At 53.2% G+C, this 25,445-nt stretch overlaps 1 protein-coding gene across 4 annotated transcripts in view; it reads right to left on the reverse strand.

The window, feature by feature from the left end:
- The window catches only part of ITPR2 (inositol 1,4,5-trisphosphate receptor type 2), a 490,021-nt gene that overhangs the window by 394,848 nt on the left and 69,728 nt on the right, over positions 1-25,445 (reverse strand). For all 4 annotated transcript variants that reach the window (XM_063929104.1, XM_063929105.1, XM_063929106.1 and 1 more), the window contains exon 3: positions 2,784-2,899. In XM_063929104.1, coding sequence (XP_063785174.1) covers positions 2,784-2,899 — 116 coding nt within the window. The remainder of the gene's footprint in view (positions 1-2,783; positions 2,900-25,445) is intronic.

The following is a 25,445-nucleotide window of genomic DNA, read 5'->3' on the forward strand; positions in this document are numbered from 1 at the left end:
CCCCAGTGACCAGTGTACAATACAGAGCCCAGGCCCCTGTGACCAGTGTACAATACAGAGCCCAGGCCTCTGTGACCAGGATACAATATAGAGCCAAGTCCCCAGTGACCAGTGTACAATACAGAGCCCAGGCCCCTGTGACCAGTGTACAATACAGAGCCCAGGCCCCTGTGACCAGTGTACAATACAGAGCCCAGGCCCCTGTGACCAGTGTACAATACAGAGCCCAGGCCCCAGTGACCAGTGTACAATACAGAGCCCAGGCCCCAGTGACCAGTGTACAATACAGAGCCCAGGCCCCAGTGACCAGTGTACAATACAGAGTCCAGTCCCCAGTGACCAGTGTACAATACAGAACCCAGGCCCCTGTGACCAGTGTACAATACAGAGCCCAGGCCCCTGTGACCAGTGTACAATACAGAGCCCAGGCCCCTGTGACCAGTGTACAATACAGAGCCCAGGCCCCTGTGACCAGTGTACAATACAGAGCCCAGGCCCCTGTGACCAGTGTACAATACAGAGCCCAGGCCCCTGTGACCAGTGTACAATACAGAGCCCAGGCCCCTGTGACCAGTGTACAATACAGAGCCCAGGCCCCTGTGACCAGTGTACAATACAGAGCCCAGGCCCCAGTGACCAGTGTACAATACAGAGCCCAGGCCGCAGTGACCAGTGTACAATACAAAGCCCAGGCCGCAGTGACCAGTGTATAATACAGGGCACTGGCCGCAGTGACCAGTGTACAATACAGGGCCCAGGCCCCAGTGACCAGTGTACAATACAGAGCCCAGGCCCCTGTGACCAGTGTACAATACAGAGCCCAGGCCCCTGTGACCAGTGTACAATACAGAGCCCAGGCCCCTGTGACCAGTGTACAATACAGAGCCCAGGCCCCTGTGACCAGTGTACAATACAGAGACCAGGCCTCTGTGACCAGTGTACAATACAGAGCCCAGGCCCCAGTGACCAGTGTACAATACAGAGCCCATGCCCCTGTGACCAGTGTACAATACAGAGCCCAGGCCTCTGTGACCAGTGTACAATACAGAGCCCAGGCCCCAGTTCCAGTATACAATACAGAGCCCAGGCCCCTGTGACCAGGATACAATACAGAGTCCAGTCCCCAGTGACCAGTGTACAATACAGAGCCCAGGCCCCTGTGACCAGTGTACAATACAGAGCCCAGGCCCCTGTGACCAGTGTACAATACAGAGCCCAGGCCCCTGTGACCAGTGTACAATACAGAGCCCAGGCCCCTGTGACCAGTATACAATACAGAGCCCAGGCCCCTGTGACCAGTGTACAATACAGAGCCCAGGCCCCTGTGACCAGTGTACAATACAGAGCCCAGGCCCCTGTGACCAGTGTACAATACAGAGCCCAGGCCCCTGTGACCAGTGTACAATACAGAGCCCAGGCCCCTGTGACCAGTGTACAATACAGAGCCCAGGCCCCAGTGACCAGTGTACAATACAGAGCCCAGGCCCCAGTGACCAGTGTACAATACAGAGCCCAGGCCGCAGTGACCAGTGTACAATACAGAGCCCAGGCCCCTGTGACCAGTATACAATACAGAGCCCAGACCCCTGTGACCAGTGTACAATACAGAGCCCAGGCCTCTGTGACCAGTGTACAATACAGAGCCCAGGCCCCTGTGACCAGTGTACAATACAGAGCCCAGGCCCCAGTGACCAGTATACAATACAGAGCCCAGGCCCTAGTGACCAGTGTACAATACAGAGCCCAGGCCCCTGTGACCAGTGTACAATACAGAGCCCAGGCCCCTGTGACCAGTGTACAATACAGAGCCCAGGCCTCTGTGACCAGTGTACAATACAGAGCCCAGGCCTCTGTGACCAGTGTACAATACAGAGTCCAGGCCCCTGTGACCAGTGTACAATACAGAGCCCAGGCCCCTGTGACCAGTATACAATACAGAGCCCAGCCTCTCATGATCAGCATACAATAGAGTCCAGCCCCCAATGATCAGCATACAATACAGAGCCCGGCCCCCAATTATCAGCATACGATACAGAGACCAGCGCCCAATAATCAGCATACGATACAGGCCAGGTGTACCCTATATAACCTAATCCCTGTGGCTCTGCGCTTTACCTGTCTGTGGTTCTTACACATATACAATATCACAGCAGTTCTCTGTCCTGAAAGCAATCCTCCCCGAGGACAGGGTGGTGCTCACGCAGATTTCTGATAAAACCACCGTCACCCCACCCAACTCTCCCTTCCAACGCGGCTGGGTGCGACACAGAGCCCTGCAGGCCAGTCTACCTACTGTATACTACACACAGCTAACAAACAGCTAATAAACCACTACTGATGACAAAGGAACAGGCAATAAAAAATTAAAATTTAGATCACATTAAAGAAAATTTACGAACAAAGAAAAACGAGAACCCGCCACGCAAACGCTGCCGCCTTACAGCGTCACATGACGCACGTATATCTGTTCATTGGTGGCTGTTCCAATGGAATAGCAGCACGTTATAAAGATATAAGGCCACGGTCTCAACGTCACAAAGCAAATCTCCTCCTGCGTCTCCCTATGGTCGTTCGGTGTAATCGCCACTGACAGAGACTGCTTGTGGACAATCTGCGCGGATCCTAAAGTGAGGGCATCAGTGCTACGTTGTATCTGTATCGGAATGTATATGTGAATAGGGGCCCACTCACAGTATAACAGAACGGACCAATCACAATCACTTGCCGGGGCGGACGGAACTTAATCGCATATAAAGGCACCTAAAGCCCATTTGGGGACTCACCTGCAGCTTCTTGAGGAGCGCAGCCTCTGTGTTGTTCCCTTGCTTTGCCTGTTTTGCTTTCCAAAATTGCTTCTGTGCGGAATATCTGTTCATAGGACAGACCTTAAACAGACAATCTAAAAAACAGGACAGAGAAGTATATTAATACGACAAACCGCGTCCGCAGGGAGTGTTGAAGTGTTGCGTTAATTATAAATGGTAAAATTACATGGTTACACGGGTGCTTGTGCGTGCCAGATGTATACTAACGTAAGCCGCCTGTGAACTTTATTACCCCGAAATGTGGTCTATTATGTTATCGAGAGTTCTCCCAGACGTAATTTGCCTTTCCAGCTGCTCTCTTCCCAGCAGATCACATCAAAGGGTTCCCGTCTCTGTTATACATTACTTACATGTCCTCAGATGTGACATTGGGCGTTTCACGTTTAAAGTAGAACAATACCGACCTGGGATGAAATAAACCACTGATATCTGTATCTCTCCGCGTTTCACTTTCATTAACTTCCTCAGCAAAATGGAACTTCATTAATATTCATTCAAATTCTGCTTAATTTGCATAAACAGCGAATCCCTTAATATTATCATTGTGTTTGGTCTTGTTTTATTTTTTTGTTCTGTTGCACTGTCCTGTGTTACCTGCGCATTTTTTTGCTATATTTTGGAATTGTAAAAAGTTATTTTATGTCTGTGGATTAATTTCCTGACTTTAGTCCAATAGGCTCCAGGTTTTAATGTATTATACCATTACAGCAGCAATGCGCGTTTCATGCAGTAACGCGTTTCACACGTTTACTTGCGGCATCTTCTGTAACTGACTACCTATGTAAACATTTGCCTTGTGAATTTTATAACGCCGAATGGGCTACAAGTTGGTATAAATACATAGATAAATATAAATCTCAAGATCTATTTCATGGGAAAATCTGACTACATATTGTCGTGAGAGGGCTTGTGTCTCACTACAATTGCCCACTTTTCTGTGGGATCAGCTCCCTTCAAGAGGGAGGAAAACAAGACCTGCACATTCTGCAGGAGATTTGGAACTCTGGGCTTTCTGGATTGAACAGCTCCAAGTGAGAAAATAGAAGTCTGGGTTTTCCAGCTCACCCAGAGCCAGCAGGAAGTCAGAAGCAGGACAGGGGTTTAAAACTCCCATACACTCCCTGCACATTGCACTGATGCCTGTTAGAGTCAAGTGAGTAGGATGCAGTTTTGTAGTGCCAGGGACTGTGGACGTTGGCTGTGCCAGGAAGAGTATGGCGGATGGTGGCTGCAGGTTGTTACAGCAGAATAACTACTGAGCACGGGGAATGCTAAGACATTTGCTTTTCATTTGTTAATTTTAAGTTATGTACCTGTGTGACAAGGCCCAAGCCTGTGTATGCTATGTACAGTGTCTGATGCCAGTAAAGACACTGTGGGGGTCATTCAGACCCGATTGCACCGCTGCAAAAAAAGCTAGTGTGCTATCGGGTCTGAACTGCGCATGCTCCACAATGTGCAGGCGCGTCGACCGCCGGTGACGGGGATCGCCGGACAGCTACGGATTTAATGAAGAAAGCGATTGCACCAGCGATCGCAAGAAGATTGACAGGAAGAGGCTGTTTGTGGGTGTCAACTGACCGTTTCTGGGGAGTGTCTGGAAAAACGCAGGCGTGCCCAGCCATTTGGAGGGAGGATTCCTGACGTCAGCTACTGGGCAGATCATCGCAGCGGCTGAGTAAGACCTGAGCTGTGCAGGGACTGCACAAACTTTTGTTAGTGCAGCTCTCTGCACAAGCGTTCGCACTCCTGCACATCAACTACCCCCTCCCCCTGTAGGCGGCAACTACCTGATCGCCCCCTGTGTTTTACCATAAAACCTGCCTAAGAGTACCCATTTTACACTATCACTAATCCGCCAGCTGATCTTGACTCATGAAATTGCAGTATACATGTCAATCCAGTAGATGGCGCACCAAGACAAATAGTACATATAGAATCGCTGGTCATGTTACTCGCAACCTTTCAGTGTTACTGTAGGTTAAGTAGCAATGGATTTGGGATCTACAAGATAATACTTGTTTGACTAAAGTGAACTGAGTGGACTGTGAGATCGATTCCCCTTTGAATTGGATTTTGTGGTTTACATAAAATAACAGAAAACTGGATAATTGTTTATTGGTGTACTGTCGCAGGGACAAACGCTGAGGGCTGCAGATGTAGCTCTCAGGACCAGCTGCTTCTCCCATGCGCAGCTTTACGTGGCTTGCTGACAAGTTAGTAGCCCCAAGCATCTTTTTATGTTACTCCCTGAAGGAAAAACGTCAATATTGTTTCCAAAGACAGATCAGTGTGTAAAATATAAAATATACATCACATTAGTTGCCAGCTCTGGTGGCACCATACAAAAACTGAAAAGCCTGAGCTGTGGGCAAGTTATGAGGGGAGAAGGACCCAGTGCATCCTGTGAAGCTCAAAGCTTTGCTGCACGGTGCCTGAATTCTGGTGGTTTATTTACTAATATACGTGTTTTGGCCGTTTTGAAGGGTGTTTGAACTCGAATGGTATCGGGTGCATTTTACTGCAACTTTTTGAATCCTGATACGGTCATTCACTAAGCTGCCGAGTTTTGCACAATCGTTTTTTCCGATGTCGATGTGATTCGTAATATCAGGCAGTGTTATACGGGAGTGATGAGTAAAACACTGCCTGAAAAAACACAAGGAGAACCACAAGTATCCGACCTTTGAATAATCCAAGTACTTGGCAAAAAAATAAAACGGAAACCCGACCACGCACTGAAAGGGGTCCCATGTTTACACATGGGACCCCTTTCCCCGACTGCCAGTAAACATGGGACTCCTTTCAGTGCGTGGTCGGGTTTCCGTTTTATTTTTTTGCCAAGTACGTGGATTATTCAAAGGTCGGATTCTTCACTGGATTATGTGAGTATAATTTTTTTCACAGGTACCCCAAGGATTCTACATGGAGAAGAGGACCGAGCCTCGTAGGAACATAGGTAAGTATGTGTGTATGTTGGTGTGCATGTATGTAATAAAGTTGTACTGTCACGGTGTGTGTGTCCTGTTTTTATTGGGGTATTTTTTTAGTAGTAGTACTACAGGTACCAGCGGGCCCGGTTTTCCACCGCATGCTGGTACTTGTGGTTCTCCAAGTACCAGCTTGCGGGGGAGGCTTGCTGGGACTTGTAGTACTGTTACTAAAAACAATATTCACAAATTTTCAGAAGGCTATCAGCCCCCCATCCGCCGCCCTTGGATGGGGGGGACAGCCTCGGGCTTCACCCCTGGCCCTTGGGTGGCTGGAGGGGGGGACCCCTTGATTGAAGGGGTCCCCACTCCTCCAGGGTACCCCGGCCAGGGGTGACTAGTTGGGTATGTAATGCCAGGGCCGCAGGGACCAGTATAAAAGTGTCCCCCGGCTGTGGCATTATGTACCTGGCTAGTGGAGCCCGGTGCTGGTTTTAAAAATACGGGGGACCCCTACGCTTTTTGTCCCCCGTATTTTTGGAACCAGGACCAGGCGCAGAGCCCGGTGCTGGTTGATTAAATATGGGGGAACCCCTGTCATTTTTTTCACCATATTTTTTCAACCAGGACCGCCTCAAAGAGCCCGAGGCTGGTTATGCTTAGGAGGGGGGACCCCACGCAATTTTTTTTTCTGTTTTTACACTAAACAGACCCTTTCCCATAGATAACCATGCACAGATCTCACTGATCCGTGCATGGTTATCCAAACTCGACTGGAAAAAGCAGGTCTATTTTTTTGCTGCTTTTTTTAACGAATCGGAAAAAAACAGACCCGCACTTGAGCACTCAGAAACTAACACCCAAATACGAATGAATAGTGAATGGCCGTATTCTATGAAATAACAGCCGCGTTTGACCGATGGTCTATTCATTCGTATTTCGGAACGTTGTCATTCAAATCATTACGAATAGACCAGACACTGCCGAGATTGGTGCTTAGTGAATTCCCGGATTGGGACTTAGAAAAAAAAAACACAAATCGGACAAACTCGAATTTTTAGTAAATACTGGCCCTGGTCTCCACCAAGCATACCCCAAGGCTAACCCTGTGGAAACCATAGACCCTGAAGAAGAAAGACAGATACAGTCCTGTCCGCTACATTACTATGGATTTCAGCTTGGACACAAGATGATATACATAGAAAGAAAACAAGCGAGCAGGGCCCTTGTACTTCTCGGTCTACTAACAATCTGTCTTATTTAATTAGTGTGTTGTTCCCATATGTAAAGGGCTTGGCCGGGATGATGAGATTGACAATTGTCACCATGGTTCTGCCGGCGATGGCACAATTTACGCTACTATGCGGCGGCGGCCAGGACCACGGCTGTACGAGCTGTCAAACTATTGTTTTAACGCTATTGGGAGTCTATTCGTTCTAGCATTCATTAGACGGTCCACAGGGCCGGTTCTAGCCCTTGTGGCGCCCTGGCGAAAATAGGGGCGTGGCTTCATACAAGGGCATGGTCAGTTATGCCTCCTTTAGAGTTGTGCCCCCAGTAGAGTTGTGCCGCTTACAAAAAAAAAAATACCAAAAAAATAAGAATTTACTTACCGATAATTCTATTTCTCGTAGTCCGTAGTGGATGCTGGGGACTCCGTCAGGACCATGGGGAATAGCGGCTCCGCAGGAGACAGGGCACAAAATTAAAAGTTTGACCACTAGGTGGTGTGCACTGGCTCCTCCCCCTATGACCCTCCTCCAAGCCTCAGTTAGGATACTGTGCCCGGACGAGCGTACACAATAAGGAAGGATTTTGAATCCCGGGTAAGACTCATACCAGCCACACCAATCACACTGTACAACTTGAGATCTGAACCCAGTTAACAGCATGATAACAGAGGAGCCTCTGAAAAGATGGCTTCCAACAATAATAACCCGATTTTTGTAACAATAACTATGTACAAGTTTTGCAGACAATCCGCACTTGGGATGGGCGCCCAGCATCCACTACGGACTACGAGAAATAGAATTATCGGTAAGTAAATTCTTATTTTCTCTGACGTCCTAAGTGGATGCTGGGGACTCCGTCAGGACCATGGGGATTATACCAAAGCTCCCAAACGGGCGGGAGAGTGCGGATGACTCTGCAGCACCGAATGAGAGAACTCCAGGTCCTCCTTAGCCAGGGTATCAAATTTGTAGAATTATACAAACGTGTTCTCCCCTGACCACTTAGCTGCTCGGCAGCGTTGTAATGCCGAGACCCCTCGGGCAGCCGCCAAGGTGAGCCCACCTTCCTTGTGGAGTGGGCATTTACAGATTTTGGCTGTGGCAGGCCTGCCACAGAATGCGCAAGTTGAATTGTGCTACAAATCCAACGAGCAATCATCTGCTTAGACGCAGGAACACCCAGCTTGTTGGGTGCATACAGTATAAACAGCGAGTCAGCCTTTCTGACTCCAGCCGTCCTTTAAATATATATATATATTTTTAAGGCTCTGACAACGTCGAACAACTTGGAGTCCTCCAAGTCGCTAGAAGCCGCAGGCACCACAATAGGTTGGTTCAGGTGAAACGCTGATACCACCTTAGGGAGAAACTGAGGACGCGTCCGCAGTTCTGCCCTGTCCCAATGGAAAATCAGATATGGGCTTTTGTACGATAAAGCCGCCAATTCTTACACTCTCCTGGCCGAAGCCAGGGCCAGTAGCATGGTCACTTTCCATGTAAGATATTTCAAATCCACCGATTTGAGTGGCTCAAACCAATGGGATTTGAGAAATCCCAAAACTACATTGAGATCCCACGGTGCCACTGGAGGCACAACCGGGCTGTATATGTAGTACTCCTTTGACAAAAGCTTGGACTTCAGGAACTGAAGCCAATTCTTTCTGGAAGAAAATCGACAGGGCCGAAATTTGAACCTTAATGGACCCCAATTTGAGGCCCATAGACAATCCTGTTTGCAGGAAATGTAGGAATCGACCCAGTTGAAATTCCTCCGTCGGAGCCCTCTCCTTCAGGATCCGGCGTTCAACCGCCATGCCGTCAAACGCAGCCGCGGTAAGTCTAGAGGTAGAGTGCACGGATCCTCCGTGCGCATCTCTTGAAGTTCCGGGTACCAAGTCCTTCTTGGCCAATCCGGAGCCACGAGTATCGTTCTTACTCCTCTTCGCCTTATAATTCTCAGTACCTTGGGTATGAGAGGCAGAGGGGGGAACACATACATTGACTGGTACACCCATGGTGTTACCAATGCGTCCCCAGCTATTGCCTGAGGGTCTCTTGACCCGGCGCAATACCTGTCCAGTTTTTTGTTGAGGCGGGACGCCATCATGTCCACCTTTGGTTTTTCCCAACGGTTCACAATCATGTGGAAGACTTCTGGGTGAAGTCCCCACTCTCCCGGGTGGTGATCGTGTCTGCTGAGGAAGTCTGCTTCCCAGTTGTCCACTCCCGGAATGAACACTGCTGACAGTGCTATCACATGATTTTCTGCCCAGCGAAAAATCCTTGCAGCTTCTGCCATTGCCCTCCTGCTTCTTGTGTCGCCCTGTCTGTTTACGTGGGCGACTGCCGTGGTGTTGTCCTACTGGATCAACACCGGCTGACCCTGAAGCAGAGGTCTTGCCAGGCTTAGAGCATTGTAAATTGCCTTTAGCTCCAGTATATTTATGTGAAGTGAAGTCTCCAGGCTTGACCACACTCCCTGGAAATTTCTTCCCTGTGTGACTGCTCCCCAGCCTCTCAGGCTGGCATTCGTGGTCACCAGGACCCAGTCCTGAATGCCGAATCTGCTGCCCTCCAAAAAGGTGAGCACTCTGCAACCACCACAGAAGAGACCCCCTTGTCCTTGGAGACGGGGCTATCCGCTGATGCATCTGAAGATGCGATCCGGACCATTTGTCCAGCAGATCCCACTGAAAGGTTCTTGCGTGGAATCTGCCGAATGGAATCGCTTCGTAAGAAGCCATCATTTACCCAGGACTCTTGTGCATTGATGCACTGACACTTTTCTTGGTTTTAGGAGGTTCCTGACTAGCTCGGATAACTCCCTGGCTTTCTCCTCCGGGAGAAAAACCTTTTTCTGAACTGTGTCCAGAATCATCCCTAGGAACAGCAGACGTGTTGTCGGGATCAGCTGGGATTTTGGAATATTTAGAATCCACCCGTGCTGTTGTAGCACTACTTGGTATAGTGCTACTGCGACCTCTAACTGTTCTCTGGATCTTGCCCTTATCAGGAGAACGTTCAAGTAAGGGATAATTAATACGCCTTTTCTTTGAAGTAGAATCATCATTTCAGCCTTTACCTTGGTAAAGACCCGGGGTGCCGTGGACAATCCAAACGGCAACGTCTGAAACTGATAGTGACAGTTTTGTACCACGAACCTGAGGTACCCTTGGTGTGAAGGGCAAATTGGGACATGGAGGTAAGCATCCTTGATGTCCCAGGACACCATAAAGTCCCCTTCTTCCAGATTCGCTATCACTGCTCTGAGTGATTTCATCTTGAACTTGAACCTTTGTATGTAAGTGTTCAAAAGATTTCAGACTTAGAATAGGTCTCACCGAGCCGTCCGGCTTCGGTACCACAAACAGCGTGGAATAATACCCCTTTCCTTGTTGTAGTAGGGGTACCTTGACTATTACTTGCTGGGAATACAGCTTGTGAATAGCTTCCAACACCGTCTCCCTGTCGGAGGGAGATGTTGGTAAAGCAGACTTCAGGAATCTGCGAGGAAGAGACGTCTCGAATTCCAATCTGTACCCCTGTGATACTACCTGCAGGATCCAGGGGTCGACTTGCGAGTGAGCCCACTGCGCGCTGTAATTCTTGAGACGACCCCCCCCACCGGACCTGAGTCCGCTTGTAGGGCCCCAGCGACATGCTGAGGACTTTCCAGAAGCGGGGTAAGGCTTCTGCTCCTGGGAAGGAGCTGCTTGCTGCAGTCTCTTACCCTTTTTTTTGCCTCGGGCAGATATGAATGGCCTTTTGCCCGCTTGTTCTTATGAGAACGAAAGGACTGAGGCTGAAAAGACGGTGTCTTTTTCTGTTGGGAGGTGACCTGAGGTAAAAAAGGTGGATTTTCCGGCTGTTGCCGTGGCCACCAAGTCCGATAGACCGACCCCAAATAATTCCTCCCCTTTATACGGCAAACTTCCATATGCCGCTTGGAATCCGCATCACCTGACCACTGTCGCGTCCATAAACTTCTTCTGACAGAAATGGACAGCGCACTTACCCTTGATGCCAGAGTGCCAATATCCCTCTGTGCATCTCTCATATAAAGAAAATGCATCCTTTAAATGCTCTATAGTCAATAAAATATTGTCGCTATTCAGGGTATCAATATTTCCAGTCAGAGATTCCGACCAAACCCCCCCAGCACTGCACATCCATGCTGGGGCGATTGCTGGTCGCAGTATAACATCAGTATGTGTGTATATACTTTTTAGAGTATTTTCCAGCCTCCTATCAGCTGGATCTTTGAGGGCGGCCGTATCAGGAGACGGTAACGCCACTTGTTTTGATAAGCGTGTGAGCGCCTTATCTACCCTAGGGGGTGTTTCCCAGCGCGCCCTAACCTCTGGCGGGAAAGGGTATAATGCCAATAACTTCTTTGAAATTAGCAACTTCCTATCGGGGGTAACCCACGCTTCATCACACACTTCAATCAATTTATCTGATTCAGGAAAAACTACAGGTAGTTTTTTTTCACACCCCACATAATACCCATTTTTGTGGTACTTGTAGTATCAGAAATATGTAACGCCTCCTTCATTGCCGTGATTATGTAACGTGTGGCCCTACTGGAAAATACGTTTGTTTCTTCACCGTCGACACTGGAGTCAGTGTCTGTGTCTATGTCGACCGACTGAGGTAATGGGCGTTTTAAAGCCCCTGACGAGGTAATGGGCGTTTTAAAGCCCCTGACGGTGTTTGAGACGCCTGGACAGGTACTAATTGGTTTGCCGGCCGTCTCATATCGTCAACCGACCTTGTAGCGTGTTGACACTATCACGTAATTCCATAAATAAAGCCATCCATTCCGGTGTCGACTCCCTAGGGGGTGACATCCCATTACAGGCAATTGCTCCGCCTCCACTAACATCGTCCTCATACCTGTCGACACACACGTACCGACACACAGCACACACACAGGGAATGCTCTGATAGAGGACAGGACCCCACTAGCCCTTTGGGGAGACAGAGGGAGAGTTTGCCAGCACACACCAAGGCGCTATAATTATACAGGGACAACCTTACAGTAAGTGTTTTCCCTTATAGCAGTTTAATATATATTAATATCGCCAAAATATGCCCCCCCTCTCTGTTTTAACCCTGTTTCTGTAGTGCAGTGCAGGGGAGAGCCTGGGAGCCTTCCCACCAGCGGATCTGTGTGGGAAAAATGGCGCTGTGTGCTGGGGAGATAGGCCCCGCCCCCTTCACGGCGGGCTCTTCTCCCGGTTTTTTCTGTAATCCTGGCAGGGGTTAAATACATCCATATAGCCCAGGGGCTATATGTGATGTATTTTTAGCCAGTAAAGGTAATTACATTGCTGCCTAGGGCGCCCCCCCCCAGCGCCCTGCACCCTCAGTGACCGCGGTGTGAAGTGTGCTGAGAGCAATGGCGCACAGCTGCAGTGCTGTGCGCTACCTTAAGAAGACTGGGACGTCTTCAGCCGCCGATTTCTGGACCTCTTCTCTCTTCAGCATCTGTAAGGGGGCCGGCGGCGAGGCTCCGGTGACCCATCCAGGCTGTACCTGTGATCGTCCCTCTGGAGCGAATGTCCAGTAGCCAAAGAAGCCAATCCATCCTGCACGCAGGTGAGTTCGCTTCTTCTCCCCTAAGTCCCGCGTTGCAGTGATCCTGTTGCCAGCAGGTCTCACTGAAAATAAAAAACCTAAAAACTTTTTCTAAGCAGCTCTTTAGGAGAGCCACCTAGATTGCACCCTGCTCGGACGGGCACAAAAACCTAACTGAGGCTTGGAGGAGGGTCATAGGGGGAGGAGCCAGTACACACCACCTAGTGGTCAAACTTTTAATTTTGTGCCCTGTCTCCTGCGGAGCCGCTATTCCCCATGGTCCTGACGGAGTCCCCAGCATCCACTTAGGACGTCAGAGAAATATAAATGTATTAATACTTAATATCCCCGCTCCTGATTCCTGACTGCTGATGACCTCCGCCGGCGCCGCTCCTCCGATCTATGGGAGAGACGTCATGACGTCTCTCCCATAGCACACCATAGAGATCAATTATGACCCTCTAGCGTCAATGTGCCAGTCCCACAATGCTGTGCGGTGCACGATGACGTCATCGTGCACCGCACAGCAAAGGTCCTCTACACGAAGGGAAACTACTGCGTCTAGTTTCCTTCACAGCACCGGGGGGGCACTGACCAACAGTAGCGGATCTTGCCATAACGGCGGCGCACTCCGGAAGGCAGCGCCCCGGGCAAAAATCCTGTGTGCCCGTAGCAAGATCCGCTACTGACGGTCCATAACACGCTGGTCATTGTATGCCTCTAGTCCAGTGGTCGGAGAACAGGGGTAAATTACCCCAAATGGGGTAAAAATGAAATTCCAGGGGGTAATGGTTGGTTGCGCTGCCGAGACACAGCCCCGTCCAGCACTGGCCGGCTCGCCATGTGACGTGCTGATGTCACACCGCGCTCCCTCCTGCCCGCACTGCGCTGTGCTCCTGGCCGCGGTGTGACGTGCTGACGTCACACCGCGCTCCCTCACGCCCGCCCGTCCTGCGCTCCCGCCCGCGGCCCACCAACCCACCCACAGACCTTGAAGTGTTCTGTGGCTGATCACTGACGGAGTTCCGCAGAATGAGACAGTGGACCACATAACAGTGGGAAATTCCCACTGACATTACTGAGGTGATGATGCGACCAACTGTCTCCTAAAAGTTGTGCCCCTCCCCCCCCTCATCCATCTTTCTTACATTCATTCTGGTGTTTTGGGGAGAAAGTGTTAATTAACCCATTCATTGCCAAAAAAATAATAAAAAAATGTTTATATATACACACACAGAAATGCCGTATAGACAGTGATAACCAGTATATATGCACAATAATATATGGTTTCCTTCCTTTCAAATCTAAGGGGTAACATCGGCATATCTAAATATATTTGGGGGTAAAAGGTAAAAAAGTTCCCTGACCCCCGCTCTAGTCACAGCACGCCTGTCGGCGATACTGGGACACGGAGCTTTGTGCCCATATTATGGGTAATAACAATGACGCTGATGAAGCCTGGCAAGCGGGTGGTTAATATTTATTTATAGTTCATGTAGCCCCACCAGGGAATCTATGGAGTCCTATAAAGATCCCAGGTGTACACAACAGAGGACAGATTACACAAAACACAGGACAAATGATACAAAATAAATAACCTGGGTCTTCATAACCGATCTGTGTTACTCTTCAAATGAGACTAGAACGTGAAAATCCCATTAACCGCTGCGGAATACCGTGCAGCACTGCGCTATCACCGGCTTATTATGATTGGAAGTATCTCCATATAAAGTGATAAATGCAGCTTACGGTTCAGTTATAGCGCATGAAGATGTGGCCGCAGGCGCGGTGATCCAAAGCGTATTCACTTCCAACTCTAGATGAGGCCCTTACACCACACCATGGAGGCTGCCAGACTGTGAGCAGATACGTAATAAACATTCCCAAGAGGAAGTGCGGGACAAAATATACCACACACCTAAGATGCCCGTAGGTACACCAACCATGGGGAGCAGAGCAACGCAGGACACAAGAGGGGGAGCAGAGCAACGCAGGGCACAAGAGGGGGAGCAGAGTAACGCAGGGCACAAGAGGGGGAGCAGCATAACGCAGGGCACAAGAGGGGGAGCAGCGTAACGCAGGACACAAGAGGGGGAGCAGAGTAACGCAGGACACAAGAGAGGGAGCAGCGTAACGCAGGGCACAAGAGGGGGAGCAGAGTAACGCAGGGCACAAGAGGGGGAGCAGAGTAACGCAGGCCACAAGAGAGGGAGCAGTGTAACGCAGGGCACAAGAGGGGGAGCAGAGTAACGCAGGGCACAAAAGGGGGAGCAGAGTAACGCAGGGCACAAGAGGGGGAGCAGCATAACGCAGGGCACAAGAGGGGGAGCAGCGTAACGCAGGACACAAGAGAGGGAGCAGAGTAACGCAGGGCACAAGAGGGGGAGCAGAGTAACGCAGGGCACAAGAGGGGGAGCAGAGTAACGCAGGATACAAGAGAGGGAGCAGCGTAACGCAGGGCACAAGAGGGGGAGCAGCGTAACGCAGGGCACAAGAGGGGGAGCAGCGTAACGCAGGGCACAAGAGGGGGAGCAGCGTAACGCAGGGCACAAGAGGGGGAGCAGCGTAACGCAGGGCACAAGAGGGGGAGCAGAGTAACGCAGGCCACAAGAGAGGGAGCAGCGTAACGCAGGGCACAGGAGGGGGAGCAGAGTAACGCAGGGCACAAGAGGGGGAGCAGAGTAACGCAGGGCACAGGAGGGGGAGCAGCGTAACGCAGGGGACAGGAGGGGGAGCAGCGTAACGCAGGGCACAAGAGGGGGAACAGCGTAACGCAGGGCACAAGAAGGGGAGCAGCGTAACGCAAAGCACAAGAGGGGGAGCAGAGTAACGCAGGCCACAAGAGAGGGAGCAGCATAACGCAGGGCACAGGAGGGGGAGCAGCGTAACGCAGGGCACAAGAGGGGGAACAGCGTAACGCAGGGCACAAGAAGGGGAGCAGCGTAACGCAGAGCACAAGAGGGGGAGCAGAGTAACGCAGGCCACAAGAGAGGGAGCAGCATAACGCAGGGCACAGGAGGGGGAGCAGCGTAACGCAGGGCACAAGAGGGGGGAGCAGCGTAACGCAGGGCACAAGAGGGGGAGCAGCGTAACGCAGGGCACAAGAGGGGGAGCAGCGTAACGCAGGGCACAAGAGGGGGGAGCAGCGTAACGCAGGGCACAAGAGGGGGGAGCAGCGTAACGCAGGGCACAAGAGGGGGGAGCAGCGTAACGCAGGGCACAAGAGGGGGAGCAGCGTAACGCAGGGCACAAGAGGGGGAGCAGCGTAACGCAGAGCACAAGAGGGGGAGCAGCGTAACGCAGGGCACAAGAGGGGGAGCAGCGTAACGCAGGACACAAGAGGGGGAGCAGCGTAACGCAGGGCACAAGAGGGGGAACAGAGTAACGCAGGGCACAAGAGGGGGAGCAGAGTAACGCAGGGCACAAGAGGGGGAGCAGAGTAACGCAGGGCACAAGAGGGGAAGCAGAGTAACGCAGGGCACAAGAGGGGGAGCAAAGAAACGCAGGGCACAAGAGGGGGAGCAGCGTAACGCAGGGCACAAGAGGGGGAGCAGCGTAACGCAGGGCACAAGAGGGGGAGCAGTGTAACGCAGGGCACAAGAGGGGGAGCAGCGTTACGCAGGGCACAAGAGGGGGAGCAGCGTAACGCAGGGCACAAGAGGGGGAGCAGCGTAACGCAGGGCACAAGAGGGGGAGCAGCGTAACGCAGGGCACAAGAGGGGGAGCAGCGTAACGCAGGGCACAAGAGGGGGAGCAGCGTAACGCAGGGCACAAGAGGGGGAGCAGAGTAACGCAGGGCACAAGAGGGGGAGCAGCGTAAAGCACGGCACAAGAGGGGGAGCAGCGTAACGCAGGGCACAAGAGGGGGAACAGAGTAACGCAGGGCACAAGAGGGGGAGCAGAGTAACGCAGGGCACAAGAGGGGGAGCAGAGTAATGCAGGGCACAAGAGGGGGAGCAGCGTAACGCAGGGCACAAGAGGGGGAGCAGCGTAACGCAGGGCACAAGAGGGGGAGCAGAGTAACGCAGGGCACAAGAGGGGGGAGCAGCGTAACGCAGGGCACAAGAGGGGGGAGCAGCGTAACGCAGGGCACAAGAGGGGGGAGCAGCGTAACGCAGGGCACAAGAGGGGGAGCAGCGTAACGCAGGGCACAAGAGGGGGAGCAGCGTAACGCAGGGCACAAGAGGGGGAGCAGCGTAACGCAGGGCACAAGAGGGGGAGCAGCGTAACGCAGGGCACAAGAGGGGGGAGCAGCGTAACGCAGGGCACAAGAGGGGGGAGCAGCGTAACGCAGGGCACAAGAGGGGGAGCAGCGTAACGCAGGGCACAAGAGGGGGAGCAGCGTAACGCAGGGCACAAGAAAGGGAGCAGAGTAACGCAGGGCACAAGAGGGGGAGCAGCGTAACGCAGGGCACAAGAGGGGGGAGCAGCGTAATGCAGGACACAAGAGGGGGAGCAGAGTAACGCAGGACACAAGAGGGGGAGCAGCGTAACGCAGGGCACAAGAGGGGGAGCAGAGTAACGCAGGGCACAAAAGGGGGAGCAGAGTAACGCAGGGCACAAGAGGGGGAGCATTGTAACGCAGGGCACAAGAGGGGGAGCAGCATAACGCAGGGCACAGGAGGGGGAGCAGCGTAACGCAGGGCACAGGAGGGGGAGCAGCGTAACGCAGGGCACAAGAGGGGGAGCAGCGTAACGCAGGGCACAAGAGGGGGAGCAGCGTAACGCAGGGCACAAGAGGGGGAGCAGCGTAACGCAGGGCACAAGAGGGGGAGCAGCGTAACGCAGGGCACAAGAGGGGGAGCAGAGTAACGCAGGGCACAAGAGGGGGAGCAGAGTAACGCAGGGCACAAGAGGGGGAGCAGAGTAACGCAGGGCACAAGAGGGGGAGCAGAGTAACGCAGGGCACAAGAGGGGGAGCAGCGTAACGCAGGGCACAAGAGGGGGAGCAGCGTAACGCAGGGCACAAGAGGGGGAGCAGAGCAAGGCAGGGCACAAAAGGGGGAGCAGCGTAACGCAGGGCACAAGAGGGGGAGCAGAGTAACGCAGGGCACAAGAGGGGGAGCAGAGTAACGCAGGGCACAAGAGGGGGAGCAGAGTAACGCAGGGCACAAGAGGGGGAGCAGAGTAACGCAGGGCACAAGAGGGGGAGCAGCGTAACGCAGGGCACAAGAGGGGGAGCAGCGTAACGCAGGGCACAAGAGGGGGAGCAGCGTAACGCAGGGCACAAGAGGGGGAGCAGCGTAACGCAGGGCACAAGAGGGGGAGCAGAGTAACGCATGGCACAAGAGGGGGAGCAGAGTAACGCAGGACACAAGAGGGGGAGCAGCGTAACGCAGGGCACAAGAGGGGGAGCAGCGTAACGCAGGGCACAAGAGGGGGGAGCAGCGTAACGCAGGGCACAAGAGGGGGAGCAGAGTAACGCAGGGCACAAGAGGGGGAGCAGCGTAACGCAGGGCACAAGAGGGGGAGCAGCGTAACGCAGGGCACAAGAGGGGGAGCAGCGTAACGCAGGGCACAAGAGGGGGAGCAGAGTAACGCAGGACACAAGAGGGGGAGCAGCGTAACACAGGGCACAAGAGGGGGAGCAGAGTAACGCAGGGCACAAGAGGGGGAGCAGCATAACGCAGGGCACAAGAGGGGGAGCAGCATAACGCAGGGCACAAGAGGGGGAGCAGCATAACGCAGGGCACAGGAGGGGGAGCAGCGTAACGCAGGGCACAAGAGGGGGAGCAGCGTAACGCAGGGCACAAGAGGGGGAGCAGAGTAACGCAGGGCACAAGAGGGGGAGCAGAGTAACGCAGGGCACAAGAGGGGGAGCAGAGTAACGCAGGGCACAAGAGGGGGAGCAGAGTAACGCAGGGCACAAGAGGGGGAGCAGCGTAACGCAGGGCACAAGAGGGGGAGCAGCGTAACGCAGGGCACAAGAGGGGGAGCAGAGTAACGCAGGGCACAAGAGGGAGAGCAGAGTAACGCAGGGCACAAGAGGGGGAGCAGAGTAACGCAGGGCACAAGAGGGGGAGCAGAGTAACGCAGGACACAAGAGGGGGAGCAGCGTAACGCAGGGCACAAGAGGGGGGAGCAGCGTAATGCAGGACACAAGAGGGGGAGCAGAGTAACGCAGGACACAAGAGGGGGAGCAGCGTAACGCAGGGCACAAGAGGGGGAGCAGAGTAACGCAGGGCACAAAAGGGGGAGCAGAGTAACGCAGGGCACAAGAGGGGGAGCATTGTAACGCAGGGCACAAGAGGGGGAGCAGCATAACGCAGGGCACAGGAGGGGGAGCAGCGTAACGCAGGGCACAGGAGGGGGAGCAGCGTAACGCAGGGCACAAGAGGGGGAGCAGCGTAACGCAGGGCACAAGAGGGGGAGCAGCGTAACGCAGGGCACAAGAGGGGGAGCAGCGTAACGCAGGGCACAAGAGGGGGAGCAGCGTAACGCAGGGCACAAGAGGGGGAGCAGAGTAACGCAGGGCACAAGAGGGGGAGCAGAGTAACGCAGGGCACAAGAGGGGGAGCAGAGTAACGCAGGGCACAAGAGGGGGAGCAGAGTAACGCAGGGCACAAGAGGGGGAGCAGCGTAACGCAGGGCACAAGAGGGGGAGCAGCGTAACGCAGGGCACAAGAGGGGGAGCAGAGCAAGGCAGGGCACAAAAGGGGGAGCAGCGTAACGCAGGGCACAAGAGGGGGAGCAGAGTAACGCAGGGCACAAGAGGGGGAGCAGAGTAACGCAGGGCACAAGAGGGGGAGCAGAGTAACGCAGGGCACAAGAGGGGGAGCAGAGTAACGCAGGGCACAAGAGGGGGAGCAGCGTAACGCAGGGCACAAGAGGGGGAGCAGCGTAACGCAGGGCACAAGAGGGGGAGCAGCGTAACGCAGGGCACAAGAGGGGGAGCAGCGTAACGCAGGGCACAAGAGGGGGAGCAGAGTAACGCATGGCACAAGAGGGGGAGCAGAGTAACGCAGGACACAAGAGGGGGAGCAGCGTAACGCAGGGCACAAGAGGGGGAGCAGCGTAACGCAGGGCACAAGAGGGGGGAGCAGCGTAACGCAGGGCACAAGAGGGGGAGCAGAGTAACGCAGGGCACAAGAGGGGGAGCAGCGTAACGCAGGGCACAAGAGGGGGAGCAGCGTAACGCAGGGCACAAGAGGGGGAGCAGCGTAACGCAGGGCACAAGAGGGGGAGCAGAGTAACGCAGGACACAAGAGGGGGAGCAGCGTAACACAGGGCACAAGAGGGGGAGCAGAGTAACGCAGGGCACAAGAGGGGGAGCAGCATAACGCAGGGCACAAGAGGGGGAGCAGCATAACGCAGGGCACAAGAGGGGGAGCAGCATAACGCAGGGCACAGGAGGGGGAGCAGCGTAACGCAGGGCACAAGAGGGGGAGCAGCATAACGCAGGGCACATGAGGGGGAGCAGCGTAACGCAGGGCACGAGGGGGAGCAGCGTAACGCAGGGCACAAGAGGGGGAGCAGCGTAACGCAGGGCACAAGAGGGGGAGCAGCGTAACGCAGGGCACAAGAGGGGGAGCAGCGTAACGCAGGGCACAAAAGGGGGAGCAGCGTAACGCAGGGCACGAGGGGGAGCAGCGTAACGCAGGGCACAAGAGGGGGAGCAGCGTAACGCAGGGCACATGAGGGGGAGCAGCGTAACGCATGGCACAAGAGGGGGAGCAGAGTAACGCAGGGCACAAGAGGGGGAGCAGTGTAACGCAGGGCACAAGAGGGGGAGCAGAGTAACGCAGGGCACAAGAGGGGGAGCAGCGTAAAGCAGGGCACAAGAGGGGGAGCAGTGTAACGCAGGGCACAAGAGGGGGAGCAGCGTAACGCAGGGCACAAGAGGGGGAGCAGCGTAACGCAGGGCACGAGGGGGAGCAGCGTAACGCAGGGCACGAGGGGGAGCAGCGTAACGCAGGGCACAAGAGGGGGAGCAGCGTAACGCAGGGCACAAGAGGGGGAGCAGCGTAACGCAGGGCACAAGAGGGGGAGCAGCGTAACGCAGGGCACAAGAGGGGGAGCAGCGTAACGCAGGGCACAAGAGGGGGAGCAGAGTAACGCAGGACACAAGAGGGGGAGCAGCGTAACGCAGGGCACAAGAGGGGGAGCAGAGTAACGCAGGGCACAAGAGGGGGAGCAGCATAACGCAGGGCACAAGAGGGGGAGCAGCATAACGCAGGGCACAAGAGGGGGAGCAGCATAACGCAGGGCACAGGAGGGGGAGCAGCGTAACGCAGGGCACAAGAGGGGGAGCAGCATAACGCAGGGCACAAGAGGGGGAGCAGAGTAACGCAGGGCACAAGAGGGGGAGCAGAGTAACGCAGGGCACAACAGGGGGAGCAGCGTAACGCAGGGCAGAAGAGGGGGAGCAGCGTAACGCAGGGCACGAGGGGGAGCAGCGTAACGCAGGGCACGAGGGGGAGCAGCGTAACGCAGGGCACGAGGGGGAGCAGCGTAACGCAGGGCACATGAGGGGGAGCAGCGTAACGCAGGGCACATGAGGGGGAGCAGCGTAACGCAGGGCACAAAAGGGGGAGCAGCGTAACGCAGGGCACGAGGGGGAGCGGCGTAACGCAGGGCACATGAGGGGGAGCAGCGTAACGCATGGCACAAGAGGGGGAGCAGAGTAACGCAGGGCACAAGAGGGGGAGCAGTGTAACGCAGGGCACAAGAGGGGGAGCAGAGTAACGCAGGGCACAAGAGGGGGAGCAGCGTAAAGCAGGGCACAAGAGGGGGAGCAGCGTAACGCAAAGCACAAGAGGGGGAGCAGCGTAACGCAGGGCACGAGGGGGAGCAGAGTAACGCAGGGCACAAGAGGGGGAGCAGCGTAACGCAGGGCACAAGAGGGGGAGCAGAGTAACGCAGGGGGCAGAGTACCAAGGTGCACGAGCAGTCTCAAGAGAAGCAGAGTAAGGTGAGACACAAGGGAGGGACGCATGGGGCGCGATCGGTGTAGCCGTGCACCAGACCTGTAATGGTGCAAGTGATCTGAGGTTCCACCATTTACATCTGCCATGAATTGCTGCCAGGGAACAATATGGGAGCCTCGCACCGCAGGGCACAAGTGCGAGCTCCATCTGCACAGTGGGCGCGACCTCATCACAGAATGTCACAAAGCTCCAACACCATTAATGCCGTGGTACCAGGAGTATGGGACAGATTTAAATAAAGAACTTATACTGTGGTTATATCACTCATTGAAATGAATGGCCGGATGTATAATATCAGATGGTGACATCGTTTCAAACAAATGAGTTTGTTTCCTCAGGAGGATACAATAAAATGTTACCATAGAGAATACAGACTGGCATTAACAGAGAAACTAAAGGACACTTAAAAACTCCAAAACTTCAGACATATCCCATGAAGGAAAAGTAACATCCATTACTTCTACCCTCTATTACAGACAGCTGGAGCTCTGCAGACACCTAATGTCCTAATATGTTCTGATCCAGCCAAAAAGAGCCGAGACTGCAGTCATCTGAGCTGCTGTGACATCACAGCCCCGCCCCTGTGTACGGATTCATTAATCTACACAATACATGTTTCTAAATTACTACTGCAAGACTGTCAGTTCTCTGTCTGCCCGGTTTGCAGAAAAACCTCCAGCCTAAGGGTTGGTACATATCAGGCCGATGGGCAATTGCTAAAAGTTGTTACCATATATATTAATATGTCAAATAATGACTTTACTTATACTGGAAATAGATTACAAATTAAAATTTGATGCAAATAATTTTTTCTGCTTTGGCCAAACCCATAATTCCACACAAAAAAAGTGCAGACTCATTTGTAATAGGGCACTTCTACGTGGGTTCGGTATGGGGTGTTCCGGCGCCGCGCTCCTGATTGGTATTGGGATTTCGGCGTCTGTCACGTGACCGCCGGGATGCTGAACGCAACCCTTCTATTGGCACACACATGGGAACGCTTTGCAGAGGTTTGTGTTCTGCACTTCTGTAAAGAACTTTTATGAAAGTGAAATCTACCGCACTGTAAACAGAATGTCTCCCTGATAACATTATAAACACTTCATAACTTAATACTAAAATAAACTATTAGCTTGAATAGACTAACAGTCGTATCTTCAAAGACTTTAGATAAAGGTTATTATATTAAAAAAGCATTAAACCGCATAACCACGTGAATATTTTCTTGACCACAACGACTAACGCATTCCGGGATTCAGGGTTTTGCAATCTATTGGTTGAAGGGGGTCATTCCGAGTTGTTCGCTCGTTATATTTTTCTCGCAACGGAGCGATTAGTCGCTAATGCGCATGCGCAATGTCCGCAGTGCGACTGCGCCAAGTAAATTTGCTATGCAGTTAGGTATTTTACTCACGGCAGTACGAGGTTTTTTCTACGTTCTGGTGATCGTAATGTGATTGACAGGAAGTGGGTGTTTCTGGGCGGAAACTGGCCGTTTTATGGGTGTGTGCGAAAAAACGATGCCGTTTCTGGGAAAAACGCTGGAGTGGCTGGAGAAACAGAGGAGTGTCTGGGCGAACGCTGGGTGTGTTTGTGATGTCAAACCAGGAACGACAAGCACTGAACTGATCGCACTGGAAGAGTAAGTGTGGAGCTACTCAGAAACTGCTAAGAACTGTCTATTCGCAATTTTGCTAATCTTTCGTTCGCAATTCTGCTAAGCTAAGATTCACTCCCAGTAGGCGGCGGCTTAGCGTGTGCAAAGCTGCTAAAAGCAGCTTGCGAGCGAACAACTCGGAATGAGGGCCAAACACCAACGGCTCCAATACAGAAATAGCGTCTGTAAGTGCAGATTTGCAGGGACAACTGTAATGGTCATTTATACACCAAATATAAAATTATACACTTTAGCGTAACGGTGTGGATAATAACTCCACAGTCGGAATCATCCTTCGTTGCTTGGATCTCCGAAGCCGCCGGTGGGTGTCTCAAAAAAATTCCAGGCGGCTGCAGCGTCAGCATATTCTCACACATCTGCTGCGCACGGGATCGCAGCTGTGAATGCATTAGCGTCCGCATCTGAATCAGGCCCCGAGTACGGGATCGCAGCTGTGAATGCATTAGCGTCCGCATCTGAATCAGGACCAGAGTACGGGATCGCAGCTGTGAATGTATTCACATCCGCATCTGAATCAGGCCCCGAGTACGGGATCGCAGCTGTGAATGCATTAGCGTCCGCATCTGAATCAGGACGAGAGTACGGGATCGCAGCTGTGAATGCATTAGCGTCCGCATCTGAATCAGGCCCCGAGTACGGGATCGCAGCTGTGAATGCATTAGCGTCCGCATCTGAATCAGGCCCCGAGTACGGGATCGCAGCTGTGAATGCATTAGCGTCCGCATCTGAATCAGGCCCGAGTACGGGATCGCAGCTGTGAATGCATTAGCGTCCGCATCGGAATCAGGACCAGAGTACGGGATCGCAGCTGTGAATGCATTAGCGTCCGCATCTGAATCAGGACCCGAGTACGGGATCGCAGCTGTGAATGCATTAGCGTCCGCATCTGAATCAGGACCAGAGTACGGGATCGCAGCTGTGAATGCATTAGCGTCCGCATCTGAATCAGGACCCGAGTACGGGATCGCAGCTGTGAATGCATTAGCGTCCGCATCTGAATCAGGACCCGAGTACGGGATCGCAGCTGTGAATGCATTAGCGTCCGCATCTGAATCAGGACCAGAGTACGGGATCGCAGCTGTGAATGCATTAGCGTCCGCATCTGAATCAGGACCAGAGTACGGGATCGCAGCTGTGAATGCATTAGCGTCCGCATCTGAATCAGGCCCCGAGTACGGGATCGCAGCTGTGAATGCATTAGCGTCCGCATCTGAATCAGGACCAGAGTACGGGATCGCAGCTGTGAATGCATTAGCGTCCGCATCTGAATCAGGACCAGAGTACGGGATCGCAGCTGTGAATGCATTAGCGTCCGCATCTGAATCAGGCCCCGAGTACGGGATCGCAGCTGTGAATGCATTAGCGTCCGCATCTGAATCAGGACCCGAGTACGGGATCGCAGCTGTGAATGCATTAGCGTCCGCATCTGAATCAGGACCCGAGTACGGGATCGCAGCTGTGAATGCATTAGCGTCCGCATCCGAATCAGGCCCCGAGTACGGGATCGCAGCTGTGAATGCATTAGCGTCCGCATCCGAATCAGGACCAGAGTACGGGATCGCAGCTGTGAATGCATTAGCGTCCGCATCCGAATCAGGCCCCGAGTACGGGATCGCAGCTGTGAATGCATTAGCGTCCGCATCCGAATCAGGACCAGAGTACGGGATCGCAGCTGTGAATGCATTAGCGTCCGCATCCGAATCAGGACCAGAGTACGGGATCGCAGCTGTGAATGCATTAGCGTCCGCATCCGAATCAGGACCCGAGTACGGGATCGCAGCTGTGAATGCATTAGCGTCCGCATCTGAATCAGGACCAGAGTACGGGATAGCAGCTGTGAATGCATTAGCGTCCGCATCTGAATCAGGCCCAGAGTACGGGATCGCAGCTGTGAATGCATTAGCGTCCGCATCTGAATCAGGACCCGAGTACGGGATCGCAGCTGTGAATGCATTAGCGTCCGCATCTGAATCAGGACCAGAGTACGGGATCGCAGCTGTGAATGCATTAGCATCCGCATCTGAATCAGGACCAGAGTACGGGATCGCAGCTGTGAATGCATTAGCGTCCGCATCTGAATCAGGACCAGAGTACGGGATCGCAGCTGTGAATGCATTAGCGTCCGCATCTGAATCAGGACCAGAGTACGGGATCGCAGCTGTGAATGCATTAGCGTCCGCATCTGAATCAGGACCAGAGTACGGGATCGCAGCTGTGAATGCATTAGCATCCGCATCTGAATCAGGACCAGAGTACGGGATCGCAGCTGTGAA

Source organism: Pseudophryne corroboree, chromosome 6 (genome assembly GCF_028390025.1).
Source record: "Pseudophryne corroboree isolate aPseCor3 chromosome 6, aPseCor3.hap2, whole genome shotgun sequence".
Lineage (NCBI taxonomy): Eukaryota > Metazoa > Chordata > Amphibia > Anura > Myobatrachidae > Pseudophryne > Pseudophryne corroboree.